Source organism: Trichoplax adhaerens, genomic scaffold, assembly GCF_000150275.1.
Source record: "Trichoplax adhaerens TRIADscaffold_2 genomic scaffold, whole genome shotgun sequence".
Lineage (NCBI taxonomy): Eukaryota > Metazoa > Placozoa > Uniplacotomia > Trichoplacea > Trichoplacidae > Trichoplax > Trichoplax adhaerens.
This window is the reverse complement of record NW_002060944.1, coordinates 7,480,976-7,492,058: the sequence shown is the minus strand read 5'-3', so window position 1 is coordinate 7,492,058 and position 11,083 is coordinate 7,480,976. Positions and strand designations below refer to the sequence as shown.

The following is an 11,083-nucleotide window of genomic DNA, read 5'->3' as shown; positions in this document are numbered from 1 at the left end:
CTGCATTTTAATAGAATTGATTTATTATCTAGCAAGTGTTGAGAGGAAAGCTGAACAATGTAGAATTGTTATTACCTCTATTTTTCTTACAATTAATGAAAAAAATGTCCGATATAACTCCATTATCAACATCTTATTCTTGCGATTGCTTACAGCAATGGAGCCATTTAAAACATTTTTTTCAAGACCTACAATTAAGCTTATGGAATTCTCATATGAAAGAGATTGAAGGTAAAATTGATTAATACTACAATACTACATTGTCTATAGCTACATATACAATTATAAATCAAAAGTAATATCAATTTTATTGACTCTCACGAGTTTTATTTTTATAAACAAATTGCAAAATTACATTCTGGATTAACCGTAATTCATTATAATTAAATTTACTACCTTCAACATACAGGATATTTTGGTACTGGTGTAGTTTCCTATTTTATATTTTTACGTTGGCTAGTATTCCTGAATATTCCCCTATTTGTTCTACCGTTTTCATTCGTCTTTATACCCCAATTGGCTTATCAACAAAGCTCCAGTGGCACTGTTTTTGAAGCTATCGATTTTATTACAGGAAGTGTAAGTTATAAATAAATACCATCGTGCTATTTTATTTATCGTTTCTTGCTGCTTTTGTCACTCGATATGTAGAAGCTTTCATTTTAGGATTCACTTACAAGTTAGCTGTAATTTAAAATAGTAAATACTGTAGAGACTGTGCTGGTAAAGTAAAATGTTTTATATTTCTGAAAGTTCTGTATTAGCATTAATTTTTCTTCTTAATTTCTTTACAGGGCTGGTTTACAAATACTGAATTATATTATGGCTACTATACAAACAATAGCATTCCTTCGGCTATTGGACCTGATTACGATATGCCTATTGCCTATTTATTTACATTTGGAGGCTGTTTCATACTTGGCATCATCATCCTCTTGCTATCGTAAGGAAACTCCTCAAATAATATGCAGGTTTTATCGCTAACTAATTTTACTGACATTATTATGCGTCTTATATAGGCTTTCTAAGGCATATACTCAAACTTATCAAGAAGGTTCTGGCCGATTCCGACGCTTCTCAAGTAAACTATTTAGCTCTTGGCATTATGGAGTGATAGATCCTTCAACCGCTATACTGAAGCATAAAAGCATTTTTACCGAGTTACAGGTAAATGAACTGATGGATTACGAGTACAGTATAATTATTAGCTAAATTTTGAGTATTGTCATCTTAAAATAATTTACATATATTGTGTATTATTTTGGAGATTATGTATTATACACATCGTAGTAGCTGAATAGCCATTACACTGTAATTCCATATTAATACTAAAGGTTATCTTTTCTGTAGTAATAGCCATTGATATATAGGACTATCGCTATCTCAAATTAAACAAAATTAAACTTTTTATGGACTATTAATGATAGGAAGTTTTAGCTGATGTCAAGCGTCAAGGCTCAAAGAGTTCCGTCCGAAACCTAGTTAAAAAGTTTGGACTTCGAATCATAAGCAATCTAGTAGCTTTATTACTAGTAGCAGGATCTGGATACTTGGTTTACTATGTTGCTAATATCGGATATAATGTAATTATATTGAACTTCAGAAGATGATGTTATTAACTACCGTATAGATTAACGATATTATACCAAGTTAAGGTTGAATTTTTCTCCCATATCAGCAAATTTTACAATCTGTTAACGGAAAAGAAATTACCGCGCTAGTTCAACTAGCAGTTCCAGCCACGATATCGTTATTAAATAATGTGATACCTTTTGGCTTTACTGTTATTGCATATTTTGAAAAATATAGTAAGCCAAGGCATGAATTAGTTGCAACGGTCATAAGGTACGCTTAAGAGGTCTATAATACATATAATTGAACTACTGGAAGATATTGTATTATATGACATTTTTAAATATCTTGCAATTCATAGCTCAAAAGATGCTTTAATTATATTGATTTGTGAATTAATCAGCTTTTCATGTACTTGTAGAACGGTGTTACTGACTGGAACGAATTTAGTCGTGATGATTGTAACATTAATGCGAAGATTAACTTGCGATTTTAAACAATTTGAAAGTGCAAGTTGCAGAGGAACGGTAAGATGGATATTACTTCTAAATAGAGAAGCCGTTACAATATGTGAAACTAAATTATTTCTGATTCTCTCTTTATGTAGTGTTGGGAGACTGTATTAGGCCAGGAATTCTACAGATTAATATTAATCGATTTCGTCTTTTTAATGCTAAATCCTTTCTTCAAAGAATTCTTAAGAAGGTAAATACTAGGTTAATTAAAAATATTAATTTATGCAATTGTATGTTCCGGTAGTTCCTTTACAATCTCATTTATACGGTAGAAAAGAACATATATATAAATATGAATTAGGATATATTATAGGATCAATTTAATTGAATGGTAGAAAATAACTCTACATATTGATCATTACTGACAAAATGTATCATCAATGTAATTTAGTACAATAATTATCATCCCACTAGCAATCTTGTATGGATATAATCTAAAATTAAATTAGAGCGTGAAGGAACATAACCTTTTGGATAAGCAATTTCTGATAAATTTTAGTCAAATTACTCTAATTAACAGAATTTAATACCGTACTAGTTTTATACTAATTTTATGCTTATAAACTTCAAAGTTAGATTAAAATTTAAACTCTGAACACTTGGATGAATATAATCGAATGTAGCTTGTAGAATACTACAGTATATGCGAATTTTAGATAAATTAGTTTAGTCAGTACAATTTAATACAACACTTTTATCATCCTACCAACTAGTATACACGTATATGGATAAAATTTAAATTAAATTTGAACCGTCAACATTTTGATTAAACGTAATTGAATATAACCTGTAGAATAAACGATTTTAAAGCTAATTTTTGGTGAATTATTATAATTTTCTTTGTTTTTATCCAGAATTAATATTTTACATGCAATTTTTTAATTAGAATTATAGGTCAATATCTACCATGTTGCCAAATTCTTGGCAAACCAGAGTTTAACGTTGCTTATAATGTTCTTGAATTAGTTTACTCTCAGGCGTTGTGTTGGTGAGTATTTCTTGCAAAAATTTATACCAGCTCTCTATATTTATATGATACATTTATTGCGTTCTATAGGATTGGAACATTTTACGCTCCTATGTTAGCTGTGTATGCTGTGGTTAAATTAATCTTACTATTTTACATCAGAAAGGTATGATATTAATTAATTGGATTATTTATGGATCTTTTAAATTTTAAAGAATAACATCAATTATAATTATTTACGATATTATTGTTTCAAGCATGATAACTTTTGTCATAGCATAACCACAACATAATCAGAAATTTTTGCAAACTGTTTTAACTTCGTAATAAGCTTTTTTTGCTGATGTTATCATTTTACTGGTTGATTGAATTAAAATTTGCTATTATAGATAAGCTTAATCAATAACTGCCGCCCATCAATTAGACCTTACCGAACAGCCAAGAATAATGTCTTATTCAGTTTTCTACTTTTTGTAACGTACATGATTTCATTGTCATTTATCGTGGTGTGCGTAATCATGTAAGTTGAGCTAGTTATGCAGTATTTTGGGAATATTTTTCTACCGCTTTGCGATTAAAGTTATTAATTTACTGCGTTAGGGTTCGACCATCGATAGAATGTGGGCCATTCAGGTACATACTTACTCATGCTTGTATATAGAACTTCGTTTAGTACTGTATAATAGTAATATTGAGCACTGAGCAAGATGTAAAGAAGATATACACGTATACTGTAGATATCGAGAATTGATTCAGTCCATTAATTTGTACAATATTGCAGGGCTGCAGCTGGAGTAATCAGTGATTGCAGCTACTTTAAAATAGTGCTATATATGGCGATTTTAATTTATAATACTGTAATCATGATAGATAGTAATATTATGAAGTAATTAGCTAAATAGCGTTTGTATTTTTATAGAGGAAAAGTCCGTATGTATACAATAGTATCTGAGCTTGTTGCTAAAGCACCACCTGCAAGTAAAGAGATACTTTCTTATTTGACCTCGACATGGCTAATACTTGGTATAATAGCGTTGCTAGCGTAAGTTATCGACACGGAATAAGAATATACCCAAAATGAAATTAAATCCTCCTAGATAGTCTATGATTTTATTATGTTAATTAAGCTGTTAAAAGTACTGAAAAATATTTTAAGTACCGTCTTTTTTAATGAACGAAATTACCATTGAATATCATTTTCAAATTGGATATTTTGTCATGTTTAGGTTGTTTATCTACTATTTCCGAACGACTGCAAGAGCTCGTAAAGGAATGATTCGAGTTCTAAATAGGCAATTGGAAACGGTAATAATATTGATAATAACATAATACTGCCAATGCCAGATGATATAATTTGCCATTAGCTTTTGTAAGCCATCGATCTGGCAGTGATAATGACGTTAAAGTATTTTAAGCAGATAGGATTATATGCATTCATCAGCTGGTATAGAAGGTATACGAATTTAATTTTGAAATTTGTTTAGGAACGAACGGATAAACGATTCCTACTTGACTTTTTACAAAATGCTGCAGAAGATACAGAAATGGACGAGGAAGATGACGATGTATACGACGAGAACGAAAATGTCCTAGAAGATGTTAGTTTAGTATCACAAGATGACGGATACGTGTAAATTACTGTATATGAGTATCCTAATTATGTACATAGGCGTATTTCCATATTTCAGCATAGCCAGCTAATATTAAAAAGTATTGTTCATTAATTGACCGTTGTGATACTAACATGTTCATAAAAATTAACGCTTTCGAGTGCGAGAGCTGCTTCATTTCTTCAACATCTATCGAAATTAATCACAGTTAACCATGATATTGATCAGCTTTAAGTACGATATCTGTTTTTAGATTGTGTAAAATGGATATGTGATATTGATTGCAATTCTGGAGAGTGCACATATAAAAGCTACGAGCATATATTGGGGTGTTATCGCTTCACTATTGATAATTAAAGTACCCGTAATTGTATTATATTACACTGAAAAAAGTTATTCGTAACTAAGTAATTGTCGATGATTATTTTCTTATTAGCTTGATTCATCTTTACCATGCATTCATTTGATCAATTTTTTAGACTACGATTGACCATACAGTACTATAACTGTAGGTAGATATTTATATTAAAGCCGTTGCCATTCATGTATGGTGTGAACGACTTGTTGTTCTATATCAACAATTATCTTGGTGTGTAGTTCTACTTTGATTTATGCAATATAGCCAATGTCAGTAACTTGTCTTTTAATGTCTTATTATGTCCAAGTTTAATTGACAAAGTGTATAACTAATTAGCCGATAAATTAGGCATAATAGTATAACTAAAGGGTAACATTACAGAGCATTGACCCATTAAAAAATGATTTATATTCAATATCTGTATCGTTAAAGTATTACCAAATAGATAATTGAAAGAATATCATGATTATTAAAGTTGATTTTGCGAAAACACTTGTAGGGTGCTTAGTTTATTCATTAGTAATCTAGATGCCTTTCTTTATCATTTACATGTAATCCAATAGAGTATTAAATAGTAACAGATGTAGCCGTAGGTAACAAATTGCTACCATTACAGGGGCGGTCATTCGGTTAATACTAACTGCTTAACAAGACTATAAAGTTGAAATTAAAAGAGTTATTTGGTATTCTCTTTTTGAGTTCCAATCATCAATTTTTTTAGCTACAGTTTATATAGGTTATGTATTGAAGTGTATCTTGAATTTAAATAATACAATATTGACAGAGTGATTTAAAATGGATGAGTATCTTACAGAATCTCTGGCATGATCTTGTAGCGTTTGGATATTTCTGGGCGCAGAGGTTAAAAAAAGGATTGATGATGATTTGAGCGTACGTCATTTATTGTATATCTTGGATTTTTAACTTTTCGTTCTTCTCCAAAACTAATTTCAGCTTTTCCTAGTAAAAATATAGATATGCAATACAGATTGTTCACTGCTATGTAGTAATTGAAATACAGGCAGTGGGTACCTTGAGGGGTATCCAGTAGTATAACTGCTCTGCACATTGTCGAGATATCGAATATCATTGCAATTCAATACATGATATTCATCAATATTGTGGTAGCGCATCTATCTCAATTTTACTATCAACACTTTTCATTAAACAACTTACCATGTAGGATTGGTAGCAAGTTTGAAATTCTTCGCTTTCCTCCGAGCATCGACCGAACCAGGAATTTTTGATACAATTGCGTAATTTTATATCTTCATCGGCGCAAGCAATACGTGCACTAAGAAAAACATCAAGCACGATCAGTCTACGTGTATAATCCATGTCAGGCGAGAATGGAATTTTTACAATGATAAATTGATGCAATGGATGGCAATAGTAGGAAGGATTGTATAAAATAGGTGTACATTGAGCAATATAGGACAGTGTAGTGTAGCCCCCTAAATTAGCTTGAGATTAAAATGATAGGATTGTACGAAAAATAGATGAATTGGATATTTGATTGTAAGAATAAAGAATTAATCTGTAAGTGATAGTTCGTGTAATAGAAATGATGAATTTTGCTGTCGTAAATTGAGTTAGTCTGATTGCAGCTTGGACTGTAGTTAGTCTTTGGTAGTAGTTAGATGAAGCTAATTTAGGTGATAAAGTGAAGTTTGCAAGAAATTGTATTTCTTGTTTATTATTTTGAAGACTCGTATCACAGATAGGGGAGCATTGACCGATTCACAGTAAGGGTAGAAGAAGCGTTTACATGGTCATTCTAGCTAAGCAGTAGCAGAAAGGATTGATACTGTAGGTGGACGATTAGAACTAGTAGTGCTGCATCGTAAGATACAGGAACCTTGACGAGTAAACGATTAGCAGTACTCATGAGGTGTACTTAGGATACATGGCCGAGATAGCAGCAAGCATTTACAGATGGAGGATTAGCAATAGCAGTAGCGGGCAGAAAGAATTGATATCCTTTGCTGAAAACGCTTTACAGGTATACTTTATAACTAGCAGTACAGCATCGGTAGGATATTGGAGCATTGACTAGTCAATGATCAACAGTACGAATAAAGTGTAGTTAGGACACATGGCCGAGATAGCAGTAAGCATTTATGGATGGAGGATTAGCAATAGCAGTAGCGGGCAGAAAGAATGAATATCCTTTGCTGAAAGGGCTCTCCAGGTATACTTTTAAACTATCATCATTTGATTGGGGCAGGTGGACGAATGGATGTTGGACAGCAGACCGAATTCACGAGTGGATAGCCATGGTTGGAAACATTTGTAGGCGTACAGTTGCACTCCACAGCACAAGCAAGAAGCATTTTACAAGAGTATAAAACAAATTGATGTGCATTTAAAAGTGGATGGTTAAAATTTGTTCATCTCTCGTTATCACAGAGTTATCAGGGATACTTTGTGGATAGTCTTGCACCTTCATTTTAATATGTACACGAAACACATACAAGTAACTTGATCGTGTCCCTATTTTTAGCTGTACAGCATACTGTGTACAACGATATGAATCAATCCAAAGCAGCTGGACAACTAGAACGATGATGGATGGAATAAGATGAAGTATATATGCTTATGTTGATGTTGGTTTGGATAGGTACATTAGTATGGTGATGCCTATGGTAGTCTAGAACAAGAATGGATGACAACTTGAATGAAAAGTTTAGCTTGCAAGGTGGTTAGCCTTGAACGCAGACCGTTCGTTCCTCTTGCCTCACTTTCATCAATTTAGGCTGGACTCAGTCATCATTTGTACAGTATGGAAGAGATTTTGAAGGGGAAATTCTACCATCTACTTACAGAGTTTTAATTTGGCGTAAATTCTGATAGGTTACACTATCTTTGCCATACACAATTCGATCTTTTAACAGGCCAAGATTGGACATGGTAATGGCGGATCGAGTTGAGCGATTTAACTCGGTGGAGCATGATCAATTCATACACTACTGTACAGATTGGATTGAGTATTGGATTACTATGGGCTAGAGAGGCTGTCATCAGCTACTGACTTTAAGCTGAAATCCTGAACTTTCCGATGGTTTTGTATTGCAGTTCTCCATAGAAAAGTAAGTGACACAAAGTACACTTTGGGTAGTACGAGTCTATTTACTATGGATGCCATCCACTTCGTTTTGCAACGTAGTAGATATTATACATGGACTGCTCTAGGTAGAATTGTCGATGGTGTCTCTAGTATTCCTTGCAATCATGGATGAAAAATAGTATCCATTTATTCTAATACTATTTTTCAATAGTTAGGGCCACTACCTATGCTATCTGGTAGGGCTAGCTTGATTCTTTGTCATGGCAAAAAATGTTTGTGTGAAAGTTCAATCATGCAAGTCCAAATCGATTCTGCATAAGCTGTTGTGTTGCAAGTCTACAGAATGAACTCTTCCTTCTACTATGGAGCATTTTCCTCTCGTAACGATGGATTGTTGCAAATCCTTCCTGGATAACCTTATAACCTGACATGAGCGATAGTTTAGGTAGCAGTCTTTGCTGTAAAAACAAGTAGTTTTCTGTGAGGAGGTAGTCCCTGATTCAGGGTTGGTGCTACTGTGATGCATTTTGAAAATGCTGTATTAATGCAATATTTTGTATATCTATGCAGCATTTTGTTCTCGCAACGATTGATTGTTGCTGGACAATCTTATAATCTGACATGAGCAATAGTTTAGTTAGCAGTCTTTGCTCTCTGTATTCCCTGATTCAGGGTTGGTGCTACTGTGATGCATAAAATGCTGTATTAATGCAATATTCTGTATATCTATACAGCATTTTGTTCTCGCAACAATTGATTGTTGCAAATTCTTTCAGGATAATCTTATAATCTGACATGAGCAATAGTTTAGTTAGCAGTCTTTGCTCTCTGTATTCCCTGATTCAGGGCTGGTGCTACTGTGATGCATTTTGAAAATGCTGTATTAATGCAATATTCTGTATATATATGGAGCAATTTGTTCTCGCAACGATTGATTGTTGCAAATTCTTTCAGGATAATCTTATAATCTGACATGAGCAATAGTTTAGTTAGCAGTCTTTGCTCTCTGTATTCCCTGATTCAAGGCTGGTGCTACTGTGATACATTTTGAAAATACTGTATTAATGCAATATTCTGTATATCTATGCAGCAATTTGTTCTCGCAACGATTGATTGTTGCTGGACAATCTTATAATCTGACATGAGCGATAGTTTATGTAGCAGTCTTTGCTGTAAAAGTGAGCAGTTTTCCGTGAGGAGGTAGCCCCTGATTCAGGGCTAGTGCTAGAATAATGCATTTTCATGAAAATGCATTACACTAATGCAATATTCTGTATACTGGGCAGCGTACAGTATCGATGGAATATTTTGTATATCTATGCAGGATTTTTCTTCTCGTAACGATTGTTGTAAATTATTCCTGGGCAATCTTCTAATCTGACATGAGTAAGTGATAGTTTATGGAGCAGTCTTTGCTGTAAAAGCGAGCCGTTTTATGCAGGAGGTAGGCCCTGATTCAGGGCTGGTGCTCGTGTACAACATTTTGAAAATGCTGTATTGATGCCATATTCTGTATATCTATGGAGCATTTTCTTGTGGTAACGATTGATTGTTGCAAATTCTTCCAGGATAATCTGACATGAGCGATAGTTTAGGTAGTCGTCTTTGCTGTAAAAATGAGCAGTTTTCTGTCAGGAGGTAGTCGCTGTTGCTCCTGTCATGGTAGAAGACGATGTAGTCGATTCGTCTATTGGCTGGCCTTCCTAAAAGAGGATCTAAGATGAGGTGCTGCAAACTCATCAACCAAGCTATCCACTAGGACAGAATATGTCACTGAGCTCAAGGAACTGTATGGTATAGCAGTAGGCTTATTTTGAAAGGTTAATGGACGAAAAACAACTGGAAAACATGTGGATCTCCGTCGGTTGTCTTGCTTGCCATAGTCGATAAAGCGCTTGCTTTCAACGATGATTCATCCAGCCGTTGCTATCGGATTTGCGCGATGTCCATATGCTGCCATTTTAGCTTTGTTAGCGTGGCCAATAGACCCATGTGGTAAAAGTCTAGATGGCTTCTTTTCCTATTTTCTCTACGGCCCATACACCAGCAATTTAAACGACATCGTGTAGAGAGTTTATATGAGATTTGTCTGCAGCTTGTCTAGCTTCGCCATTTTGACTACAAGCGACGCGAGCTCATACTGGATCGTGTTGTGACGCGTTGAAAGTATATTCTACTATGGGTTGTGGACTGGTATTGGATACCGTTGATAGTCTTATCGTAGGAGAGTTCACTGTCTCATAACCCACCTACGACACGAGTCAAATAGGTTGAATTGGATGGCTGGCGTTGAGCCAAGCTATCCCATCCTCTCAGTCATTTCGACAATCGTATTCTATCCTTACAGCTTTAGACTGATATAATCAGTACTGACTGAGTAAGTTCACTCGATTGGGCCATATTGAAGGCATTGGTTGGCAAGCTGGCCACCACCTTTTAACTAATCCACACAACACTTTTAACCTAGTAATCTGCCAGATTGGCTGTGCAAATAGCAAATTGCTTCTTGTTCCTTTGCAATTCAACGCTGTTATAATCGCTTTCCTAGTGAGCAAGATGAAGAACGCCATATGAGTAGGGCTAGGGTATGATGGGAGTGAATTTCCTGCTTTCAAGATGGTTGTGACATAATAAGATTGGAGGACAGAGTCCATTGACGGAAAGAAAAACAATATTTTGTCAGGCCTTGTTTGGTGGACGACTGCTCATTGCTCCTTTTACTTAAGAAATAGAGACGATTATCACTGCTGCTTGGATTAGGTGTAGAGAGTATCATTTTAAAATTGGAGAGAGAGAGGAAGAGAGAAAGAAAGAAGGGAAAGGATCAGACAACAACAAAAAAATTCCTTTCAAACGTTAATCTTCCTGTACAACAATACACCAAGGGGAGAAAATGTCACTTCAAAATAGTGCCAAACCACCGCGTCCTCCACCACCGGCTTTTCGATCACCTTCATCTAATCGCCATTTATCCTTGGAGAAAAGCGATCTTAA

The 11,083-nt window shown here is 34.3% G+C and overlaps 1 protein-coding gene across 1 annotated transcript; it reads left to right on the top strand.

The window, feature by feature from the left end:
• Positions 1-104: 104 nt before the first annotated feature.
• On the top strand, positions 105-4,688 carry TRIADDRAFT_53748 (uncharacterized protein; the record flags this gene model as incomplete). Its single annotated transcript, XM_002110077.1, has 15 exons — positions 105-231; positions 410-579; positions 795-943; positions 1,020-1,167; positions 1,428-1,583; positions 1,679-1,845; positions 1,994-2,099; positions 2,180-2,277; positions 2,974-3,075; positions 3,145-3,220; positions 3,444-3,574; positions 3,655-3,687; positions 3,974-4,096; positions 4,281-4,359; positions 4,539-4,688. 15 exons carry the CDS (start codon positions 105-107, stop codon positions 4,686-4,688), a joined length of 1,815 nt encoding a protein of 604 aa, XP_002110113.1.
• Between the last annotated feature and the right edge of the window lie 6,395 nt (positions 4,689-11,083).